This window comes from Colletes gigas, unplaced genomic scaffold (genome assembly GCF_013123115.1).
Source record: "Colletes gigas isolate AHSC1104 unplaced genomic scaffold, ASM1312311v1 Colletes_gigas_Sc00009, whole genome shotgun sequence".
NCBI lineage: Eukaryota > Metazoa > Arthropoda > Insecta > Hymenoptera > Colletidae > Colletes > Colletes gigas.
The window spans coordinates 9944236-9970289 of record NW_025106638.1 but is presented as its reverse complement, the minus strand read 5'-3'; the positions used below and the strand labels follow the sequence as shown (position 1 = coordinate 9970289).

Genomic DNA, 26054 nt, shown 5'->3' with positions numbered 1-26054 from the left:
GGTTAGGTCTGGGTTAGGTCTGAATTAAGTCTGGGTTAGATCTGGGTTAGGTCTGAATTAAGTCTGGGTTAGGTCTGGGTTAGGTCTGAATTAAGTCTGGGTTAGGTCTGGGTTAGGTCTGGGTTAGGTCTGAATTAAGTCTGGGTTAGGTCTGGGTTAGGTCTGAATTAAGTCTGGGTTAGATCTGGGTTAGGTCTGAATTAAGTCTGGGTTAGGTCTGGGTTAGGTCTGAATTAAGTCTGGGTTAGGTCTGGGTTAGGTCTGAATTAAGTCTGGGTTAGGTCTGGGTTAGGTCTGAATTAAGTCTGGGTTAGGTCTGAATTAAGTCTGGGTTAGGTCTGGGTTAGGTCTGAATTAAGTCTGGGTTAGGTCTGGGTTAGGTCTGAATTAAGTCTGGGTTAGGTCTGGGTTAGGTCTGAATTAAGTCTGGGTTAGATCTGGGTTAGGTCTGAATTAAGTCTGGGTTAGGTCTGGGTTAGGTCTGAATTAAGTCTGGGTTAGGTCTGGGTTAGGTCTGAATTAAGTCTGGGTTAGGTCTGGGTTAGGTCTGGGTTAGGTCTGAATTAAGTCTGGGTTAGGTCTGGGTTAGGTCTGAATTAAGTCTGGGTTAGATCTGGGTTAGGTCTGAATTAAGTCTGGGTTAGGTCTGGGTTAGGTCTGAATTAAGTCTGGGTTAGGTCTGGGTTAGGTCTGAATTAAGTCTGGGTTAGGTCTGGGTTAGGTCTGAATTAAGTCTGGGTTAGGTCTGAATTAAGTCTGGGTTAGGTCTGGGTTAGGTCTGAATTAAGTCTGGGTTAGGTCTGGGTTAGGTCTGAATTAAGTCTGGGTTAGGTCTGGGTTAGGTCTGGGTTAGGTCTGAATTAAATCTGGGTTAGGTCTGGGTTAGGTCTGAATTAAGTCTGGGTTAGGTCTGGGTTAGGTCTGAATTAAGTCTGGGTTAGGTCTGGAAGAAAAATTAGATTTTCTAATTAGCAAACTCGTCTTTTTAAGAGTAAATTAAGACCTAACCCAGACCTAACCCAGACATAATTCAGACTTATTCCAGACCTAACCCAGACCTAACCCAGACTTATTCCAGACCTAACCCAGACCTAACCCAGACTTATTCCAGACCTAACCCAGACTTAATTCAGACTTATTCCAGACCTAACCCAGACCTAACTCAGATCTAATCCAGACCTAACCCAGACCTAACTCAAATCTAATCCAGACCTAACCCAGACCTAACTCAAATCTAATCCAGACCTAACCCAGACCTAACCCAGACCTAACTCAGATCTAATCCAGACCTAACCCAGACCTAACTCAAATCTAATCCAGACCTAACCCAGACCTAACTCAAATCTAATCCAGACCTAACCCAGACCTAACTCAAATCTAATCCAGACCTAACCCAGACCTAACTCAAATCTAATCTAGACCTAACCCAGACCTAACCCAGACCTAACTCAAATCTAATCCAGACCTAACCCAGACCTAACCCAGACCTAACTCAGATCTAATCCAGACCTAACCCAGACCTAACTCAAATCTAATCCAGACCTAACCCAGACCTAACTCAAATCTAATCCAGACCTAACCCAGACCTAACCCAGACCTAACCCAAATCTAGGGTCTGGGTGTGTGTCGACAATCACAGATATGCTCTGGTGGAGGTCCAAAACAGAAGAGTCAAAAAACAAGCGACTGGCACTCTCCCGCCAAATCCTTCGTTCTGCTCGGAGTCAATCAGCTTTGTCAGTCTTCAGTAGATGAAAAATCTTCACTTCGCTTTCGAAAATTCCAAGTGTCCGCTGATTGGTCGAGTCATAGTGAAAATTTCAATTTTCCTAATCAATCAGCGGAATCCTAAGTGTTGTTATTTTATTGATAGTGTGATACATTTGTAATGAAAAACTCTTTTTCGTAGCATACATTTCAGTATCAAGTTTCATTGTACGATCTACGATCGTAATGCCGCGTCCACATTGCTGTTCTCTTCACTGTGGACGTGACGTAAGTCGAACATTAACACATTACCGACCGATAGCCTATTAATCGACTGTTTTACCGGCCAACACTTACCGACCGATAGCGTATTAATCAACTTCTTTACCGACCAACGCTTACCGACCGATAGCCGATTAATCAACCGCTACCGGTCGGTAAAGTGTTAAGATGGGTCTGTTCTCATTATTATCATGAATCAAGAAACTATATTCTAATGAATTATACTTGATGCTCTTAAAGAAATGATAAATATTTCGACCATTTCGATTGAAATAAGGATTTTCTACTTTTACTCTTTTTCTCCTGCTATGCTTTGGTTGTTTGCTGTTCCATCAGAAATAACAGATTATCAAATCAATACTGTGTAGAACACCTAATAATTGCATACATTTGACATCGTTTCTTGAAACAAGGAACGTAATCGGTTGTTTCCAAATTAGTGGACAAGCTTCTTACAATGAAAACGAGTATCACCTACGTCCATATTGCTTCTACTCAAAAAACCTAACTCTTCGAAACTCTCAATGATTTGTTTATTTCAGGGTAAATTAAAACACTTTTTAATTGTTGTTTCATCAAATAGCAAAAGATCGTTGCCCATAATCGCATTTAATCGCTAAAACGTTAAGTACGTTTATGCGCACGCGCGATAGTGATTCTCACTCAGAAGACTGTAAGTCTGTCGTTACGTCACCGAGTAGAGTTTCTCATGCTGAGTGAGATCCGCTACCGCGCGCACGCAGCTCTGCGCAGGTTGCCTATTTACAGACGCAACTTAAAACGTTAATAACTATTTAACGAAGCCTCCATCAACAAATTGGTATTCTTCATATTCGTCTTATTTTGGCCCCTAGAATCTGTCATTAAATTTTTTGTTTCGCTTATAACACTTATCTTTGGCTCTTATTTATGACAGTAGAAGACTATTCCAAATATGGTTTATACACGCCATTTATACTCGATAACGACTGTATATCGTATCGACACTTTGAAAATGAAGGTTTAGAGTGAATTGAGCGTTTCAAAGGAAACTACAAATGTTTAAATCAATTTAACACAATTTCTCTCCTCATTAGGTACTGTTGGAAGGTCGATTCATAGTGCGCACGCGCCTGTAGAAGTTTCTGGCACGTTCCGTCCGTTGGGGCCCTCGTGGTCTGCGCGCGCCGGTGTCTTCGCTCTCGTCCCGTACGCGTAACCGCATGTTAACACTTTACCGACCGATAGCCTAGTAATCGACTGTTTTACCGACCAACGCTTACCGACCGATAGCTTATTAATCGGTTGTCATGAAAATAAAAAATATCACTAGATTTAACTACCCTATAACAACAGAAAGAGAACAATATAGTAAACACTGTCGCAAAGTTTCATTTAACATTCCTATAAGTACAAGAAAAAGTAGATATATACAGGGTGTTCGGCCACCTCTGGCAAAAATTTTAATGAGCGATAGTAGAGGCCAAAATAAGACGAAAATCAAGAATACTAATTTGTTGATCGAAGCTTCGTTAAAAAGTTATTAACAATTAAATTCAAAAAATTCAAATAATTCTAGAAAAATTATTTTCGGTTGCGGGGGTCAATTACAATAATTTTTGGTGAATAGACATACCCCCGAATTCCTACGCACTTACGAGAAAAGAATTCCTTACTGAAAATATATTCTATGGCCAGGAATGTCACTTCAGCGAATCTTTAAAAAATCATAACTTCTGAACGGATTGGACGATTTTAATGTTTCAAACGGCAAACAACGTGTAACTTAGTGAAGAATATGTACAAATTTTAACAATATTGAAAAAGTTGTTCTTTGACCTCGTAAAATTAGAAAAACCCTCATAAAAATGGTCCAATTTTCTAACAGCCATAACTCCTACAATAGTGAATATATTTTGATAAAACTTTTTTCTGAAGTTAAGCCCATAGGTACCTATAAAAAAGTATTAGTCAAAATTTCCGTAGGGCGTCAAACAAAATTACTAAAAATCAAAAACCAATTTTTAAGAAAAATCGACAGTCTAAATTTTTCGGTGAAATTGAAAAGTTAAAATCACTCTAGAAAAATTATTTTCAATTACAGTAGTCGTTTATAGTCATTTTTGGTCATTAGACATACCCTCGAGTTCTTACCAACTTTCGAAAAAAAAATTCGAGAATGTGTGAAATTTTTCGACAAAACTAAAATATTTCAAATCATTCTGAAAAAAATATTTTTAGTTACAGGGGTCAGTTACAATAATTTTTGGTGAATAGACATACCCCCGAATTCCTACGCATGATCGAGAAAAAAATTCGAGAATGTATGACATTTTTCGACAAAATTAAAATTTTCCAAATCGATCTAGAAAAATTATTTTCGGTTGCGGGGGTCAATTACAATAATTTTTAGTGAATAGAAATACCCCCGAATTCCTACGCATAATCGAGAAAAAAATTCGAGAAGGTATGACATTTTTCGACAAAATTAAAATTTTCCAAATCGATCTAGAAAAATTATTTTCGGTTGCGGGGTTTAATTACAATAATTTTTGGTGAATAGACATACCCCCGAATTCCAACCCATTTTCCAGAAAAAAATTCGAGAATATGTGAAATTTTTCGACAAAATTGAAAAATTTCAAATAATTCTAGAAAAATTATTTTCGGTTGCGGGGGTCAACTACAATCATTTTTGGTGAGCACACATACCTCCGAAATCCTATCTACTTTCGAGAAAAAAAATCGAGTAGGTGGTGAAATTTTTCGGCGAAAAAAAATTTTTCAAATCGTTCTAAAAAAATTATTTTCGGTCGCGGGGATCAATTGCAATCATTTTTTATCATTACACATACCTCCGAAATCGTACGCGCTTTCGAGAAAAAAATTCCTTACCGAAAATCCAATTAGGTGCCTAAATTTTTCAACGGAGAAAAAAAATTGCAAATCGTTGTGGAAAAATTATTTTCGTTCGCGGGGGTCAATTACGATCAGTTTTTGTCATTAGACACACCCACGAAATCCTGCCCACTTTCGAGAAAAAAAATAGAGAAGGTGTGAAATTATTCGAGAAAATTAAAAAATTGCAAATCGTTGTGGAAAAATTATTTTCGGTTGTAGGGTTCGATTACAGTCGTTTTTGGTGAATAGACATACCCCCGAAATCTTGCGCATTTTCGAGAAAAAAATTCAGTAAGGTGCGGCACTTTAAACGTTAATAACTTTTTAACGAAGCTTCCATCAACAAATTGGTATTCTTGATTTTCGTCTTATTTTGGCCTCTACTATCGCTCATTAAAATTTTTGCTAATCGGCCGAACACCCTGTATAATCTAGGGGTCAATCGGTACTGGTCGGTAAAGTGTTAACACTTTACCGACCGATATCCTATTAATCGACTGTTTTACCGACCGACAGCCTATTAGTCAACTGTTTTATCATGATATACCTTTTTTCCTCTTAACAGACGTAGCATACAATTTTTCAGAGCTCATCAGAGACAAATGTTTCTGATCCACCTCTACAGTTCGATATTTCCCCGCTGAGGTCCTCAACGACGATTTTAACACACAAACAGCACTGACCGAGGTCGGACAAAGCCTATTACGTTTTCTAGTTTTCACATCCGTCAGCATAGAGAACAATCTTTCAGCCTCCGCGTTAGAATTAGGCAACGCTCTGATCGAATTAACCAATCTACCCAAATGTGGGTATTTAAACTCATTCTGTTCGTTTCTCGTTGATAAAATCATCTTCCACAACCCGTCGAACTTCATCGTAGAGAGCATCTCCTTCTCTTTGTCAACAAAATCCAAATGCAACTTGAACCATTCCCTTTGCAACCCTTTTATATCAAAACCGTCGAATTTTTTCGCGACAAAGTGAACAGCCCTGAATGAACTCGATCTGTTCGCGTCAATTAGGGCCCAATAATGGCTGAAAATGCGCAGACTACCCAGAAATTTATCATCGATAGGCAACCGATGGCGAATCTCATTCGCAGCTGTTACATAGAAACGCAAACAATGCTCTCGAACGGTTCTGACCACGTCAGATTTCCCTTTCTCCGTCAACTCGTCGAGAAAGCTCTCGCATTCCGAACCAACGTTTATTTGATCAAGCTCGACTTGATTCCCCTGACTCGAGAAATCTAAATCAATCACTGTGCTTGCTTGCTTCAGGATTTCTGGCTTTATAAAGTTTTTAAGCACTCTGTGCAATAGTGAGATTGACGATTGTTGGAGCAAATGGATCCTAGTTTCGTGGCTCTGGAAGAACACGTTGAACTGGATGAAAGATTCCAGAGCAAATTTCAGGAAGTAAAGACACCCTTTTATTTCTGGATTCTCTAACAAGATGAGAAGACGTTCCCCAAACTTTGTCTTCTCATTGGAATCTAGTTCCCCGAGATACGATATAACACAGTTCCAATTGTCCAACAGTGAAACCACAGCTGCATGATGGGAGAGCCAACGAGTAGTGCACAATTTTGAAATTTTTCGGTTTTTGACTTGATGGAATTCTTGAAACTCTCGGAATATGGCTGATCGTTTAGGGCTGGAGTATATGAAGCCCACTGCCTCGTGTAAAACGTCCTCGCACTCGTCCGGAAGGGTGCTACAGGCTGCACGAACCACCAAAGCAGAGGAGTGGCAGGGACACCTCAGAGTTAGGAACTTTTCGCCTAAGATTTTCTCCAGAGCAGCTCTGAACGAGCAGTATTGACCCACCATGACAGATGCATTGTCGCAGGACAGGGCCAGGATGTTTTCCATTGGAATTTCCTTCCTCCACATCTCGTTTCTGAACGCTGAGAATATCTTCTCGGAGCTGCAGTCTCTGGCGTCGAGGTTTATCAGTTTCAGCAGCTCCGATCGAACATCCAGGGTCCTGGGGTCCACATAGCGTGCCAGCAGAGTCATCCACTTCTCGTTCGTCGAGTCCGAAGTCTCGTCGATAAAAATCGAGAACTTATTATTCCTCAAAACGCTTGAAATACGATCCGTTTCGTGGGGGTACAGAACCCTCGTTATAATATTGGTACACTTCGTTCGACTTAGCTTCATACTGTCTAGAATCAATTTTGGGACACTTTGAAAGTACTCTAGGATCCGTCCAGCGACTCTAAACGGGACATTTAGGGTAGCTATGAGGGCTGCGAATCGAATCTCCGCGATTTGGCGCTGTTCTTCGAACGAAAAAGCTACTTTTTCGGATTTTCTATCGTAATCTGATTTACTCGAGTTTATGCTGTTCTCTGCACAGTTCTCCAGGTGGTATTTCGAATCTGCGTGGCGATTTAGCGTGTATAAGTGGGGTTTTAGCTTTATTTGACAGATCGAGCAGTAGAAAGATGGCGGACCGCCGGCGATCTCGCGCAGCCACGGTTTGAACTTCTTAATTGTCAGCCAATGAGATATCGTTGTCTGTTTTAGACTCTCTGTTGTGTTATTCGGTGAATTCTGTTTGGAAGATAGAAATTTGTGTCTGGCTGATTCCAAGTGTCTCTTGACGTTCGAGGAACGACACTTGAATGTTTTTTTACAGACGGAGCAGTAGAAAATGGTGGTGTCCTCCGGTACCTCGCGCAGCCATGATTTTAAGTTTGGATCGTTCATCCAAATAGATCGAAAGCTATATTTCACCTTTTTTTTTTGCCATTTTTCTGACATTTTTTTTTTATAATTTATTTACGAAAATTGACTGTTAAACACTCACCCAGATGAACGATATTAAGCGTTTCGGGTCACAGTCATTGAGAAAACACTTTTGAAAAATACTCTTAACAATGGCGATAGCTAGACTGTAGATCTTTATGCAAATTCAGATTTTTATTAATAGAATTAATGAACTTTGAATTATAGAACTTTGTCTCAAGTCCTAAATCTTACTTTGAGTATTTTTTATATATTTTTTGCAAATATTAAATGCATTTTATAGTTTTTTTTTTGAGGATTAAAATTCCCCATAAATGCATAAAAATTCCCAGTCTAATGACAACACTTTTTTTAATTTCTGTTGACAAAATGCGGTTTTTTGAGTTTATATTTTCTGGTACCGAGTCACGGATTTATGCTTGTTTTCACTTGTTTTCGATGCAGTTGACAAAGACGTATTGTTCCATGAACATTTGAAAGTTAAAACGCACTATTTTCGATAGACTGCGAGGATCGACTGATTGCGAGATCGCGACTGCACAGGCTATAGATAACCCAGTGGGAATTTAAAGACACAGAGAGTAACTGGAATATCGCGTACGCAAATAGACGACGGAATTCGCGGCTGGGCTTATATCGTCGGAGTAACGCGATACCTGAACAAATATCAACATTATTAATGACTCGTTCGAGGGCATTATCTCTCATATCTGTTTTCGAGCTCCCATCTTATCTAATTCTGCGAGAATAAATTGGGAATATTTCAACATATTTAAACATGTACAGTCGCGTACGAAAGTATTTAAACTATTGCGTGACAAATTGATAACGGATGAAATTCCCACGCTGGATCTGAGTAAGCGTGAAAACAAGAACAAGAACAAGAACAAGAACAAGAACAAGAACAAGAACAAGAACAAGAACAAGAACAAGAACAAGAACAAGAACAAGAACAAGAACAAGAACAAGAACAAGAACAAGAACAAGAACAAGAACAAGAACAAGAACAAGAACAAGAACAAGAACAAGAACAAGAACAAGAACAAGAACAAGAACAAGAACAAGAACAAGAACAAAAGCACAACACAGCACAACACAGCACAACACAGCACAACACAGCACAACACAGCACAACACAGCACAACACAGCACAACACAGCACAACACAGCACAACACAGCACAACACAGCACAACACAGCACAACACAGCACAACACAGCACAACACAGCACAACACAGCACAACACAGCACAACACAGCACAACACAGCACAACACAGCACAACACAGCACAACACAGCACAACACAGCACAACACAGCACAACACAGCACAACACAGCACAACACAGCACAACACAGCACAACACAGCACAACACAGCACAACACAGCAAAACACAGCACAACACAGCACAACACAGCACAACACAGCAACAAAAATAAAAGTAAGAATAAAAATAAAAATTACTTTGCTATGCGAGCAATTGGGTGTGTTTACACGACGAAGCATGGACATTTTAAGAACGTGTCTTTCGGCGCCTACTTGTACCCGTATAGGCATTAGCCTCATCCGTTCTTGTTACTGTTGGTAACAACTGTTTATTCAACCGTTTGTGTTACATGTCGCATCTCCGACGTGCTGTTCTGTATTTATGGCGTATATTATATCGAGCTTTTAATAAATATTCCCTTAACTCCGTTTAAATAACCAACATGCTATTTGGCTATTACATTGTGTAATTGAATATGGAAGTAAAGTAAAGCGTTCTAAATAGACTCCAATAAAGAGTATAGACAAATAAGGGGGTCAAATGTGCCCTCGAAACAAATTTGACACACGATGATTATAGAACATAAAAACAAAACATTCTGTGCCAAATTTCAAACCCCCATCTAGTTCGAAAGGGTAGTTATAGGGGAAATCCGGATTATGAAAAATTATGAAAAAAATCTGGTGCATTGTGGTTATTGAAATACGTGTTTGTGAATTTTTTCCGATTTTTTGATTCAAAATCCTGGGCGTGAAAAATTAAAAACGCAGAAAAATACCGATTTCGCATTGAAGCTTTCGATTTATTTATTGGGAATATTCGGATTAGCGAATTTGTGCCTATTTCCCCTATGTAATCGAGTACGAAAATTATGAAAAAAATCTGGTGCATTGTGGTTATTGAAATACGTGTTTGTGAATTTTTTCCGATTTTTCGATTCAAAATCCTGGGCGTGAAAAATTAAAAACGCAGAGAAATACCGATTTCGTATCGAAGCTTTCGAGACACTAGATTTCTATAATTACTGTAAATGCATATTGTCGTTGGTTATGTCCCTGAATTTTTTCCGATTTTTCGATTCCAAATCCTAGGCGTGAAAAATCAATTTGTGCAAAATTTCAAATCTATTATTAACGGTTAAAAATTGGTTACATTCGGTAAAATTCTAGTTTCTTTTTGAACCGTTATTTCCATATAATGTTTAGCAGAACAGTTTGTTAATATAAAAGCTAAAAATTCTGAGAATTCGAAAACTGATTGCACTTCTTCCTAAATTATTATCATAAGTATGACTGAACCTATCATTTCCTAGTACATTGTATATTCTACTCGTGCGTAACGATATTTCTATATCGTCTAATTTTTATTTTTGTAGGAGGACAAAAAAGGAAAAGGAAAAAGAGGGAACGCGTATCGTCCGGACCTGCTAAAAAAGGCCTCGTCGGTCATGAAATGCATAATATATTGCTGTACATATACACGAGGGGTCGGTCGAACGCTTGTGAGAGCGCGAGCCCTCTGGCGGCGAGCATGGGAAGCAACCGCAGTATAATAAACTTACACACGTTCAAACTGTTTGAAAGTATACGACAATTGGCTTTATTCTGGCGTGAATTCATCGATCAACGAACGAAAATTAAGCTCCATAAATATCCGTATTCATACACGTATAGCATATAAGATCGACAATTAGTAAAGTATAGTCAGACAGAATCTAGTAACGTAATAGACTCGTTATATAAATAGTATTTTTTATTTACAACTTTTTGCAGCAGTATCGCGTATTAATTCTGTCAATCCCAATTATGGTTCATTTACCCAACGGAATATTATTTACAATAAACTATTGTACCTGACCCCAAAAAAAAAAAATCAATTGCATATTTAGTATTCCTAAAAAAAAAAAAGTAACCAAAAGAAAGAGAAGTACAAAAGACTTGGACGAACTCGTTACGCTCTATGGGAGTCGAGATATTTTCAAATTTCATTTATTGACAGACATGAAGCAATCGACTATTCATCGTTCGCATATAAAATATATTCTCTAATACTAGTAAGATTAGCGTATTAAATGTATCGGCGATTAAAACAATTTTACCTCTATGTTTATCGTCGATTTTCCTTCTTTTTTTTTTCTCTCTCTCTGGAAAGGAAATTATCACGATCGAGGTGTGTCCAGAAAATATTACGAACGGTCTGTGCGTGCGAAAAGTACGATATCTTCTGTAACGTTAACAGAATTAATAGCCATGTCTGCGATGCAAAAGTTCCATCTTAAATCCATTTGGTCACGCTCGAAACGAAGAACCAAACGCGAGTTCGTTCGTGCAACAATAATAACACCGAAACTGTCATTTCTCGCTAACGCAGACGAAAATTCAAATTTTCCCGCGCTAATCACCATCGACGCGCCACGGTTCCGTAGAAGCCGTAATTAATTGTTCCTAAATCGCAACAATTTCTCACGACAAACGTGTCCATACGCTTCGTTCCTTTAATATTTCTTAATTGCTTAAAACAGTTAACCTCTTGCACTCGAAAACTTTTCTTTGATCACAGCGTTAGAACCAATTGATTTATTCGACCAATATTTGCTTTATAATTTTATAGAACTTAAGAAAATCAAATGTATGTGCCTAATGTGTGGTAAAATTCGAAACAATAATAATTTGTTTGTCGTCTTCCATCTGGAAGTGTTTTTTATTTAATTATGTAAGTACAGGGTGATTCTAGAGGCCAAAATAAGACGAAAATCAAGAATACAATTTTGTCGATTGAGGCTTCCTTACGAAGTTATTAACGTTTAGATTTCTGCCTGTAAATAGGCTGCGTGCGCACCGCTGCGCGCGCACGATAGTGGATCTCACTGACGTATCGACAGCCTTAGTTTTCTGAAACATTAATAACTTTTTAACGAAGCCTCGATCAACAAATTGCTATTCTTGATTTTCGTCTTATTTTGGCCTCTAGAATCTTCCATTAAAATTATAATTTTATAGAACTTAAGAAAATCAAATGTATGTGTCTAATGTGTTGTAAAATTCGAAACAATAATAATATGTTTGTCGTCTTCCATCTGGAGTGTTTTTTATTTAATTATGTAAGTACAGGGTGATTCTAGAGGCTAAAATAAGACGAAAATCAAGAATACAATTTTGTCGATTGAGGCTTCCATACGAAGTTATTAACGTTTAGATTTCTGCCTGTAAATAGGCTGCGCGCGCACCGCTGCGTGCGCACAGCTGCGCGCGCACGATAGTGGATCTCACTGACGTATCGACAGCCTTAGTTTTCTGAAACGTTAATAACTTTTTAACGAAGCCGCGATCAACAAATTGCTATTCTTGATTTTCGTCTTATTTTGGGTTCTAGAATCTTCCATTAAAATTTTTCGCAATGACAATGAAAGGCAAGAATTCATAAATTAAAATGTCGACAAAAGCAATAAATATTTGTATAACGCGACGTAAAATTTGTCGAGTGAATCACGCTATATTATGTTTTATTATGTAACACAAACTGTATATCTAATTTAAAAAAGAGAACTGTTCTTAATCTGTTCTTATCATATTCTTCGTTTAATTATTTATTCTTTCGTACAATAAATAGAAAAATTCCAAGAGAATGTATGTAATATTTTGTTTCAATTTTCCCTACCTAATCACCAATAATCTCTTTGAATCAGTCGAGTGCAAAAAGTTAAATTATTTTTAATTTCCAACAATACGAGGTTGAGGAAACAACCACCAGGTGGACACTAAGCGCAGAAATCCTTGCGACTCTTGGAGTTACAATGAATTATTATGCACGTTTTCTTTTCACAGTAAAACCAAACACCTATGGTCGACATAACGAACGATTCACGCATAGAACATATTCACGTAGTTTGAATATCGATCGTCGTAATGTAAAAGTGGCAAAGATCTCGATAATACGTCGTAATATAATTCTTCGTACCTTATCGTACACGCGATTAGTAAATATAACGTAAATCTTGTTATCAATAATGCTCGAAAACTTAACAGAAGAAGCAATTGTTTTTTTTTTTTTCCCCATTTTTTTTTAATAAACGATCGCGACACTACGCAGAGCCCAGCGGCGCCGAGACTCGCATTCTCAGCATGACCAAAAAACTCTGCAGGCAGTGACGGTGAGCTACCTAATCCATATTAATAGTTACATTAAGTTCTATGTTTTATAATATGTATATATATACACGATCCGCACACACGAAGTTGAACCCTAAATCGGCATTAAATTAAAAAGTCAATGACAAATGGATTGCGAAAAGAATATCGACATAAACGTGTGGCGCTGCTTTACTTTCGTGGGAATCGCGGGAGGACGGAAAAGTAAAGTCAATTACAATCGTTTTTGGTGAATACGTATACCCCCAAAATCTCAACCATTTTCGAGAAAAAAATCGAGTAAATTCTGAAATTTTTCGGCGAAAAAAAATTGTTCGAATCATTTTGGAAAAATTATGTTCGGTCGCGGGGGTCAATTACAATAATTTTTGGTCATTACAGATACCCCCGAAATCCCACTCAGTTTCGAGAAAAAAAATCGAGTATATTCTGAAATTTTTCGGCGAAAAAAAATTGTTCGAATCATTTTGGAAAAATTATGTTCGGCTGCGGGGGTCAATTAGAATCATTTTTGGTCATTACAGATACCCCCGAAATCCCACTCGGTTTCGAGAAAAAAAATCGAGTAAATTCTGAAATGTTTCGGCGAAAAAAATATTGTTCAAATAATTTTTGAAAAATTATGTTCGGCTGCGGGGGTCAATTAGAATCATTTTTGGTCATTACAGATACCCCCGAAATCCCACTCAGTTTCGAGAAAAAAAATCGTGTAAATTCTGAAATATTTCGGCGAAAAAAATATTGTTCAAATAATTTTTGAAAAATTATGTTCGGTTGCGGGGGTTCATTACAATAATTTTTGGTCATTACAGATACCCCCGAAATCCCACTCAGTTTCGAGAAAAAAATTCCTTAGTCTTAGAATCTTTAAAATATCATAACTTCTGAACGGATTAGAGGATTTTAATGTTTCAACCGGCAAACAGCGCGTAATTTGATAAAGAATACGTAGAAATTCTAAGAATATTGAAAAAGTTGTTTCTTGACCCCGTAAAGTTAAAAAAAACCCCATAAAAATGAACCAATATTCAAACTACCATAATTCCTATAAGGGTGAATATCTTTTAATGAAACTTTTTTCTAAAGTAGAGTTCATGTGTATCTACAATAAAGTATTAGATAACTTTTCTATAGGGCGTCAAACAAAATTGCTAAAAATGAAAAACGAATTTTTAAGAAAAATCGACAGGGTGCCATTTCTCGACGAAAGTAAAAAATTTCAAATGGTTCTGGAAAAATTATTTTTGGATGTGGGAGTCAATTACAATCAGTTTTGGTCATTAGACATAACCCCGAAATCCTACGCATTTTCACGAAAAAAAATTCAGAAATCTGGAAACATTTTTCGTCGAAATGGAAAAATTTCAAATAATTCCGAAAAAATTATTTTTAGTTGGGGGGGGGTCAATTAGAATCATTTTTGGTCATTACACGTACCCCCGAAATCTTGCGCATTTTCGAGAAAAAAATTCAGTGAGGGTGAATCTTTAAACGTTAATAACTTTTTAACGAAGCCCCCATCAACAAATTTGTATTCTTAATTTTCGTCTTATTTTGGTGTCTGGAGTCTCTCATTAAAATTTTTCCCAGGGATGGCTGACCACGTTGTATATAGCAACGAGGAGTCGGTCGAGCGCTTGTGAGAGCGCGATCCCTCTGGTGGCGAGCATGGAAAGCAACGCCACATCTGTGATAGCCCCTGCTAGTGATAACGATACCGAATCAGTCTTATAAATAGTAGACTAATAATCACTGACAGGGGAGTGATGTGGCGTTGCTTCTCATTTTCGCCACCAGAGGGCTCTTCGGTTCCTATAAATACATTCCTTTCCCTTTTCTGTCCTCCTACGATTTTGACTTTCTACCAGCAGTAAAGCAGCGCCACGAAACGTAACGTTTCCACAGATCATGCTGGACAATGTTTGATAGTTACGCTAAACTTGTATATCGCCTCTCCCCCACCCCACCCACCCCCCCCCCCAAAAAAAAATCGGGAATAATATCGTAAAACAATCGTAGCGATTCTCTGTTAACAAAACTATTCATCCTGCCTGTGATCGAAGAAAATGATATTCGCGGCCCGTACAATAATTTATTTCGCGACTTTTAACTCTATGAAAATAGATGGTACCACATTATTTGACAATAGCGATGATAAATTTACGCCGTTCAAGGCGTTAAACGCATAGAGCGGCAAAATGCAAACTGAACACGATCGATCTGATTAACTGCGTCGCGTTAACACTTTACCGACCGACTGTTTTACCGGCCCAACGGTTACCGACCGATAGCCTATTGATCAACTGTTTTACCGACCGCTACAGGTCGGTAAAGTGTTAAGAAGTGGGGAAACATTACAAAACTGAAATAATTGTCAGTTCTCGCGACATCGACGAATACAGGAGACTCTTTCGCTATTCGCGGACTACAGTCTCTCATCGATAGCTTTCACTTTTTTTACAAGATAATGAAAGACGATCCCCGAACAAATCTCGTTCCGACGACGCCAAAGGCACCAAGTAAAAGAAACAGTCCTGACACCAGAACGTTTAGCATCCAATTGCTTCCACTTCCCCAGTTTCATACTTCGTCCAATACCTTTTTTTTTTTTGGCACTGTTTGGCCGTCTATTACAATGGATATCAACAACACGTTTACCGGGTCGTATCGGGCGAAACTCGAAACTCGAATCTCGAGGGCACGGTCAAATTTCGTGCGCAATATCTGTTTCGTTCAACGCTTCGATGATCGAATTTTACCATAAAATTTTCGTTACTCCGACCTGTCGGTAAGAAAAGACGAAGAGCGATCTGAACATATTTATATATAATTTTAAACCTTATATGGTAAAACAGAAACGACAATGGCACAGAATGTTACTAAAACCTTCGTTACGTCAGGCTTTGATTCAGCATTCGTTTAATTATTGGCAACGGTGACGAATAGTTTTAAATATCAGCTTCCTGTAAATCGGGTCTCCTAATCGTTCTTCTATTCTAGTTTTACTGATCTCTCTCATTCACTCTCTCTCGCATTCTCCCTGGGCCATCTCCCGTAGATTCTCGCGCTCCGTTCAATTGGAAAATTCCTACTTCTCGCCCCCCCCACCCACCCCCTGCGTCTCTAGAGTCATTGCGCGTCCTTGGAAATCTGACTAGCAAAAATTGATTCTCGAGCAAACACTTTCGTTTCACGGCATTTCGATTACCGCGCGCGTAAGAACCATTTGTGACAATTGGATATGCTCGTGTTTAAACGTTATTAGAGAAATACTATAATCGCGCGGGCACTCCGTTAATACTGAGATCCGAAAAAGGAATATATTTCTTATAAAGATTTATTTGTCCCCTCTGATCGTACAATGCCGATACTAAAACATTGCGCTCGTTTTCATTTCACGAAGAAATTAAAGATATCTTCGTGCTTTTATTTCCCCGTTTGCTTGTGCATTGCAAATTGCACAGCAACACTGTCGTTACACGCGATGTTTGTAAATCGGTGAACAAGTGTGTAACGTATCGCGGGGAGCGTGACGTAACTCCCTTGTTCCAGTGAGAACCGGGAACCACGGGCGGCGATCTTGACGATCGGCAACGGGCGCCACCTGCGGGATTAACCAGGAAGTTACATCACGTTCCGCCCCCCCTCACCGTTTCACACAACGTTACCAAAATATTCGTCCAATTGGCGTTTACGTATATGTTCCGCTTACAAAGTACAATCTGATCCTCTCAGCTGTGATGTCGCACTGTCTTTTAAAACTTTCCCTTAAAAATTGGACCGACATTTTAATTAACGGGAATCACAGTCCTTTCGAAGCTTTGAAATCAATTCTAAGAGACGCAACAACGATACACTGAAACACCTAAATATATATACAATAACATAACGAAGTAGCGAAAACGAAATTTAAAGTATATAATAGTCACGAAAATATGGATAAGAGGCACGGATACTGTTTTATCGCGAGTTTTATACAGAAAAGGAAGAAATAGTCACGATCCCTCGTTCAGCTGTTTCGCGTGATCGCGAACAACGCAGCATTAGTTTAGTCAAAATGACCCCGTTTGGCTGAGCAAGAGTTAAAGCTTAATTCTTAAGGGCCCATTCTACTTTCCACGCGAAATACACGTTTCTTTGATTAATTCCGGGGGTTTACGAATTTTTATATTTATTGATCCGATAACCAAAGATATTCTCAATATAAATAAGTTTGGTTACAGCATGAATTAGGATCTTTTCAACAAAAAAATGGCAGCTATTTTACGAAAACATATTGAACATTTTCACATATTCGGTTGCATTTTTGTTAATAAAAAAAAAAAGGATATATTGCAATTATCCTAGTTCATGGTATAGAGAGACTAGTTCTAAAGATATATTTTCCCGGAATTTCAATTTAATATATTTTCGAGACTAAATATTAACACATTACCGACCGATAGCCTATTAATCGACTGTTTTACCGACCGATAGCGTATTAATCAACTTCTTTACCGACCGATAGCCGATTAATCAACCGCTACCGGTCGGTAAAGTGTTAAAAAACGCACAAAAAAATGACAGCTATTTTACGAAAAAAAATATTGAACATTTTCACATATTCGGTTGCATTTTTGTTAATAAAAAAAAAAGGATATATTGCAATTATCCTAGTTCATGGTATAGAGAGACTAGTTTTAAAAATATATTTTCCCGGAATTTCAATTTAATATATTTTCGAGACTGCATATTAACACATTACCGACCGATAGCCTATTAATCGACTGTTTTACCGACCGATAGCGTATTAATCAACTTCTTTACCGACCGATAGCCGATTAATCAACCGCTACCGGTCGGTAAAGTGATAAAAAACGCAAAAAAAAATGGCAGCTATTCTACGAAAAAAAATATTGAACATTTTCACATATTCGGTTGCATTTTTGTTAATAAAAAAAAAAGGATATATTGCAATTATCCTAGTTCATGGTATAGAGAGACTAGTTTTAAAAATATATTTTCCCGGAATTTCAATTTAATATATTTTCGAGACTGCATATTAACACATTACCGACCGATAGCCTATTAATCGACTGTTTTACCGACCGATAGCGTATTAATCAACTTCTTTACCGACCGGTAGCGGTTGATTAACCGGCTATCGGTCGGTAAAGTGTTAAAAAACGCAAAAAAAAAATTCGAGATTTTAAATCCCGCGAAGTAGAAAGGCCCCTCAAGACATAACACTGCAATTTAATACCAAGATGTAACCGGTACACTGGTGGACAAAATGTTAAGGCATCTAAATTAGTCTAATGAAGAATATCGAAGTGTCCAAGTAAAGAAATTATATCAAATCCCCGTATAAAAGTTTACTAAGAAGAATCATTCAATTGTTATAACGTGAAGGACGGTCCATTCATTTGATTAAAAGTGCCTCATCATTTTATCAACGCTAAATTTAATTTTTTTATAAATAACGAACAGATCGAAGAATTTATTAAATTTTTTTATACATCGAGGTTAGTAGTTCAGGCGCGTATATCATTTTCTCCACCAGTGTGCCAATAAAATACATATATACGTATCTCAAGTAAAAAATCTTATACCCTAAAGTGATTCACGATGAAATTGACTGAATACAAAAACCATTAAAAAAAAAATCTTTTAACTCTTACATTGCAACAGGTATAAATTTTTGGCAAACAAAACAATGTCCGTAATCTTGTACACTAGCTATATTTGTGCAACATCACTGTCCAAGGAGTTCTCAGCTATGTCGCACACACGCGCGCGCGCGCGCGCACACCTTTGCCGCGTAGCCGTACAGATCAGTCCCACCTGCGTCGAAAACCTTCGACGTGTACATCGTGTATCCGGGGTTCCATATGGTCGTCACGGATTCGATTTACTCAAGAAACTGAACAGCATTCGTTCATGCCTTGCGCTTAGACGTGCAAACCTCTTAAGTATCGCGATCCTAAGCGTCGCGGAGTTTGATGTTAGTTAATTTTTACTATTGCTACGCGGACTCGCCGGTTGACTGTTCGCCTGTTGAGCGCGTTGTATATAAATATTTAAAAGCTTCAATTTGCTGGTGTACAAACAGCTGAGGTGAGGCTTCAACACTTCCTCGCCAACCGCCAAATGTATCGCTACCATGCAGAAAACGGCACTTTTACGGACAGCACTTTCTTGATCGTCGTAAGCCTGATGATCAAAATAAACGTTACTTCTACGTAGAAAACAAATACTTTGTATTTGAACTTACCTTGATGAGACCAGGCATAACTTTAGACAGATGAGGCTCTATGGCATCCCGACCCCAATGTTCCACTACTTTGTGCAACATTTTTATCGCCCCCATGTTCAGAGGATACGGTTCGGTAGTTATTATAGTCGACACTAAATGAATTATTTGCTCCGGTTTCAGGACCATCGCTATTGTTGCCGCACATTTTTCGGCTATCCAGAGGATCTGTTCAACGTAAGCATTAACGATTAGCTACAATGCACGATTGGGAACGATTAATTCTCGTCTATTAATGTATACAATTACTGAAGATCTCGAGTTGCTGCTGCCGCTGGAAGAATCTTGTTTCTGGTCATCCAATTTGTAAGCGTTGATTACTTTTAGAACGAGCAGCTCGGGGTAAACGGAAAAACTATCTACAAGTTCTGGACACTTAAGCATATCAATTAACGTTTGCAGTACCTCCACTTGCATTTTCTTGCTATCGTTGGTTAGACTATCAAATAACGTTTTGAGCAGTTTCCTAAAAAACGGGAAAATAACAAATTTATTAGTATTCCGTTAACACTGTTTAATATGAATTTTGCCTTTCAATAAACACTGATCCATGATCCCAGAAGCTGAATTACTGTATCCCCCCCCCAACAATTTATCAATTGTTTTTTTATGTTCGCGCAAAACTCAAGACCTATTGAACCGATCTTCCTCAAATTTTGAGACGTTATTCCTGCATACTCTAGGACGGACATAGGCTACGCAGCATGTCTCAGAAGCGCGTTATTAACATGTAATTTATGTGCAAAGATTTCATGTGCACGACTGTTTGGCGGACCACGCGACCCCTGTATACGACAGTCTACTTGCGCGCGCATACGCGATACCGCGCCCGTAGCAGTACTGCGATGTTACCGCCAGGTGGCGTAGCTTCTCGAGCGCCTTCTCGCGAGAGAATTGCATTATCGCGGATGTATATGTCAGGACGATCGTCTGGTCATAAATTGCTTTTGCACAAGGTCGGGCGAAGCCGAGACGGGGCATGCTAGTAGTAATATATGTTTGCTTTAACATTGACAGATTATGGCGGAGCTAGTATTCGTCGTTGTTCGATCTCAAAGCTTGTTATTGGAAAAACGTAATTGGATAGTTTTGTGCTCCTTTTCTTTTTCTAGAACGATACGTAGTGACGTATTTCTTTCTTTCAGGTCCACTCGAAGAATCGAACGTTCCAGTCTTTTCAATAATGACTCTGGTAACATTCAATTCTACGCAGAGTCTAGTTATGGGTGAATAATTGTACAGTAATTGTAAAGATTAACTTTCCTACATGTTCTTAATTTGTTTATTTTCCATTTATCGACGCAAACGTAACTAAAAGGGTAATAGTCGTGAAACATTGATCAGATTGTATCATTTTCGATAAGATGGTTGAACAGGATTATCTAAATTGTTCTGAGAAATATTGATCTATCTAAATATTGAATAACGTTTTAAAATTTCCCTCTACCACGTAAACGTGACTTTTCCCATTATTTTACGTGGACACGTGTCGTTATCATTTTCTCGTTAATTTCTTCCGATTCAGCGAAATATTTGCGTCGTTGGCAAATATATTTCCGTCGAATAGCAACCCAGGCGAAAATTTTCGAAAGGTTATGCGGAAATGCAAGGCAAAATATCCGCCAATATGAGGATGTGATACTAAATTTAATTTCAAAACCTATATTAATCTATTCGAGAAGCTATGGAAATTTAACGTCGATTTACTTAATCGTCGATTAATCGTCGAAAAGAAAAGTTAGGTCTGGGTTAGGTCTGAATTAAGTCTGGGTTAGGTCTGGATTAGGTCTAGGTTAGGTCTGGGTTAGGTCTGAATTAAGTCTGGGTTAGGTCTGGGTTAGGTCTGGAATAAGTCTAGGTTAGGTCTGGGTTAGGTCTGGGTTAGGTCTGAATTAAGTCTGGGTTAGGTCTGGGTTAGGTCTGGGTTAGGTCTGAATTAAGTCTGGGTTAGGACTGGATTAGGTCTGGATTAGGTCTGGGTTAGGTCTGGGTTAGGTCTGGAATAAGTCTGAATTAAGTCTGGGTTAGGTCTGGGTTAGGTCTGGGTTAGGTCTGGGTTAGGTCTGAATTAAGTCTGGGTTAGGTCTGGGTTAGGTCTGGAATAAGTCTAGGTTAGGTCTGGGTTAGGTCTGGGTTAGGTCTGAATTAAGTCTGGGTTAGGTCTGGGTTAGGTCTGGGTTAGGTCTGAATTAAGTCTGGGTTAGGACTGGATTAGGTCTGGATTAGGTCTGGGTTAGGTCTGGGTTAGGTCTGGAATAAGTCTGAATTAAGTCTGGGTTAGGTCTGGGTTAGGTCTGGGTTAGGTCTGGGTTAGGTCTGAATTAAGTCTGGGTTAGGACTGGATTAGGTCTGGGTTAGGTCTGAATTAAGTCTGGGTTAGGTCTGGACTTAAAGTCTAGGTTAGGACTTAATTCAGACTTATTCCAGACCTAACCCAGACTTAATTCAGACCTAACCCAGACTTAATTCAGACCTAACCCAGACCTAACCCAGACTTAATTCAGACCTAACCCAGACCTAACCCAGACTTAATTCAGACCTAACCCAGACCTAACCCAGACTTAATTCAGACCTAACCCAGACCTAACCCAGACCTAACCCAGACTTAATTCAGACTTATTCCAGACCTAACCCAGACTTAATTCAGACCTAACCCAGACCTAACCCAGACTTAATTCAGACCTAACCCAGACCTAACCCAGACTTAATTCAGACCTAACCCAGACCTAACCCAGACCTAACCCAGACTTAATTCAGACTTATTCCAGACCTAACCCAGACTTAATTCAGACCTATCCCAGACCTAACCCAGACTTAATTCAGACCTAACCCAGACCTAACCCAGACTTAATTCAGACTTATTCCAGACCTAACCCAGACCAATTCATCGCTGATAACGGGGGTTAGGTTTGGGTTAGGTCTGGGTTAAGTCTGGGTTAGGTCTGGGTTAATTTTTTTCTTTTATATATATATATGGGTGACAGAACTTTTAACAGTGGAACTAAAACAATGAATTCTCAAGTTGAAATGTTAAAGAAAATCAATTTTACCTCGCCCGTAGCAGTACTGCAATGTTACCGCCAGGTGGCGAAGCTTCTCGAGCGCTTTCTCGCGAGAGAATTGCATTATCGCGGATATATGTATCAGGACGATCGTCTAGTCATAAATTGCTTTTGCACAAGGCCGGGCGAAGCCGAGACGGGGCATGCTAGTAAATGATACAGTAATTCTACACGAATCAGTGGTTATTGGAAGACCGAAAAAAAGTTTTGATTTGTTACGATATACACAGAGATGATATAGAACCTACTTGAAATTTTGTTTGATATACGAGGCGTCTCCTTCGCGGACATATTGCTGAAACTCTTGCAATGCTGATACCTTTTCTTCTGTTTGCGTCTTCTTCGATTGTAATGTTTCAATCATATACTCTAAACTTTCTTGTCTCTTCGTCGAATCGGGCGAAGATCCTGCAATAAATATCGAACAAATTAAATGGACTATCGAACAAATAAAATGGTAATTCTAATTAATTTCTGCAACACAAAATGGTGAACATACCATGCGTCTTGTAACCGTTATTTTCTTGAGGTAATATTAGATCTCCAGCAATCGTATCGGTTGAACCGTTCACCGTAATGTTCGTAACCGATCGCCCTCTTTGGGTAGGCGACGAAACGGAAGACGAACGACCCTGATAATACCAAAACGCAATACAAAACGTTTCATTTTATAAATGAAATCTATCTATATTGTTTATTTTATTACCGAATTACACAATGTGAGACCTTCCATTTTCTCTTCTACGTCGGCCATATTGCTGATTCCGCTGTCTTTGCTGGTAGTGGCTCTTTCCAAACGCTCGAAACCATAATTCTGTATTTCTGCCGTCGTGCGTCTCAGAGATCTGTAGGAAGCACTTTAAAATTAAAATTACAAAGAATGATTAAACCAAACGTACTTTACGTCGAAGATATGCAAATAACTTACTTGTAAACTTCCTCCAAGTTCTCATCCGTATTGTCAATGTCACCTTTGGCTTTCGAACGAGCTGGTGAACTCTGCGCCCTGGGTGGAGGTGTACCGGGTGATGCTGGATTACTCGAACCGGAGGACTTCCTCAGGTGATTTTGCACCAATGGCAACGCTGCCTCCTGGTCAATGTCCAAATATATTTTAAGAAAACTAATCTTTATTTATATTTATGAATCGCTGTATAAATGGTCTTACTTGATAATACTTCGGTAACTCGGCCAATATCATTGTCACTTTCGGAGGATTTAAATTGTATAACGATATGACAGCGTTTTGCGCATGCCTTCTAACGTCTTGGCTTTTAACGTCGTTAGACCAATCCAGTAACCTTGCCAGCGCCGATCCAGCAGAATTATTAAGCGCAGAAGGCTCTGCCGTTTCTGTGATCTGCGTAATAAACGTAAGCGTGGCTACTTTTACACGAGAATTTGGCGTTTGCGTTGGATCCGTTAAATACCTCATCATCGCAGGCAGAAGCTGTTCTCCTGGGAAACATTCTCTACGAAAGAATTCCAAACGGTTAACAAATACAACCCGAGCGTTTTCCGTACACTGAAATTCATATTATTTGTCTCACCTGACAACATCGAGTGTCTTGTGAATCTTTGCTTGTATCGAACCAAGTAAATCTGTACCTAATTTGTTCATTAGCCTTGCGCACAATACGTAAAGCCAATCGCCAAGATCTTCGCTGTGAGTGGTTACCAATTCGTTCAACGTATCCAGAAATAGACTGAAAACTTTCGTGTGAGAGTCCATGAACATTTTGGTGAAAATATCAGTCACTTTACGTAATTCTGTTGCTGTAAGCGTATTTCCATTAGAAAGAAAATGCTGCAGTCCGACCAAGCCTTCTTTCCTATCGCCCCAATGTTTATGCGAACAATTCTCGATAATTTCCTTAATGTCCTGTAAAGCAACGATTTTGTTTACACGACAATATGTATTGAAAGTAGCGTAGCAACGAATGAACGTAAAGTCATATTCCAAACGTAGAGAAATTGTTATCGGTTGATTTTTTATATTCGGCAGAAGAGTATAGTACATAAGATATTTGCATCGAGTAGAACGGAAGTGAATATTAAATTTAACAAACCTTCGGGATTGATTGATCCCACATATCACGATACAGTCTTTGTTGAGAGCCACTCCATGAGAACGACTAATGGGTAGATGGACGATGGACAGATATGGAGAATAGAACGGCGCATCGCATTAGTCCAAACCAAACAAATACGCCGCAACAAAACCAAAAGAAAAAACCAAACATGCGTTATCTACATTGTTGTGCTGAAAGCGCTGCTTTACTTAACCCCCTGTACCACGCTGAAATTCTGAAGAAGCAGTTTCTGAACCATATTGAACGATTGGGAGAAAAACTGAATATTGGAACTTGAAACACAATATTTCGATGGACGAAATATCCATATTTACGAATTCGACTCGTGATATTCATGTTTGGACGAAATGTTGCTTTCGTGTCAGACTCGTGTTATTCGCGTTTGACGCATAGATGCCAGATTGCGCATGCGTGAGCTCGTAGAGTTTCGGAGAGTCGACGAAGGCAACCGACGCATGCGCTCTTTCTCGATTCCCCGAAGCTGCCCGAAGTAAGTTCGGACAGTCTCGTGGGAGTCGAGTGAGAGAGAGCTCATTTGCCTTCTCGCTCTTGGACAACTGAAATCTAACCTCACGTCAACTTATGACTTGGAATCTGCACCCTGTGCTCGATCTGGCATCTTTGACATGAAATTTAACAACGAGCCTGACTCGTGATGTTCGAGTTTAGCCTAAAATTTTCATCGCGAGTCAGACTCGTGAAAATAGTGCAAGGGGTTAAAAAAACCGAATGTCGGAAATTGAAACACGATATGTCGATGGACGAAATATCCATATTTACGAATTCGACTCGTGATATTCATGTTTGGACGAAATGTTGCTTTCGTGTCAGACTCGTGTTATTCGCGTTTGACGCATAGATGCCAGATTGCGCATGCGTGACCTCGTAGAGTTTCGGAGAGTCGACGAAGGCAACCGACGCATGCGCTCTTTCTCGATTCCCCGAAGCTGCCCGAAGTAAGTTCGGACAGTCTCGTGGGAGTCGAGTGAGAGAGAGCTCATTTGCCTTCTCGCTCTTGGACAACTGAAATCTAACCTCACGTCAACTTATGACTTGGAATCTGCACCCTGTGCTCGATCTGGAATCTTTGACATGAAATTAAACAACGAGCCTGACTCGTGATGTTCGAGTTTAGCCTAAAATTTTCATCGCGAGTCAGACTCGTGAAAATAGTGCAAGGGGTTAAGCTTCTCGTCTAAATCTACTCTGCGATGGCAGGAATCCGGGCAATGATATTACATATGTTTACGAACATAATGAAAATAAAATGCGATTCTATTATATTATAAAGTAAAACTGTTTTGAGTAGTTTGTCTCTCGTAAAATGGTAAATATTCTATTATGTTTGGAGACATGTATGATATTTGAGTTATGCTTATTAGAATGTTTTGAATTTTCATTCCATTTCTTAGTTAGGATTGAAGCGAGATGAAGCTTTTGTTTTGGTCGCGTTTTGAAGACTGATGTCTTGCCTTCGTTCCTAAACAAAAATGCGACTACCTGCTACTGCAAAAATGAAAGCAATAAATGCGAGCATAAATTGGTCCACGTCAAATGGCGCTCGC

General features: G+C 38.9%; 2 protein-coding genes across 5 annotated transcripts in view; both read right to left on the bottom strand.

The window, feature by feature from the left end:
- Positions 1–5278: 5278 nt before the first annotated feature.
- Positions 5279–8214, bottom strand: LOC122397348. The gene has a single exon (XM_043396473.1). It carries the CDS (start codon positions 7638–7640, stop codon positions 5406–5408), a length of 2235 nt encoding a protein of 744 aa, XP_043252408.1. The 5' UTR covers positions 7641–8214; the 3' UTR covers positions 5279–5405.
- A 10043-nt stretch (positions 8215–18257) lies between these two features.
- Positions 18258–26054, bottom strand: part of LOC122397487 (CLIP-associating protein 1-A-like) — a 91025-nt gene continuing 83228 nt past the window's right edge. For 2 of the 4 annotated variants that reach the window (XM_043396657.1, XM_043396659.1), the window contains 10 exons: positions 24466–24531; positions 23947–24278; positions 23565–23868; positions 23325–23488; positions 23103–23253; positions 22896–23028; positions 22645–22804; positions 19578–19800; positions 19296–19502; positions 18258–19234 (listed from right to left, as the gene is read on the bottom strand). In XM_043396657.1, coding sequence (XP_043252592.1) covers positions 19031–19234; positions 19296–19502; positions 19578–19800; positions 22645–22804; positions 22896–23028; positions 23103–23253; positions 23325–23488; positions 23565–23868; positions 23947–24278; positions 24466–24531 — 1944 coding nt within the window. In that variant the 3' untranslated portion in view covers positions 18258–19030. The remainder of the gene's footprint in view (positions 19235–19295; positions 19503–19577; positions 19801–22644; positions 22805–22895; positions 23029–23102; positions 23254–23324; positions 23489–23564; positions 23869–23946; positions 24279–24465; positions 24532–26054) is intronic. The other 2 variants (XM_043396656.1, XM_043396658.1) reach the window with 2 other exon arrangements.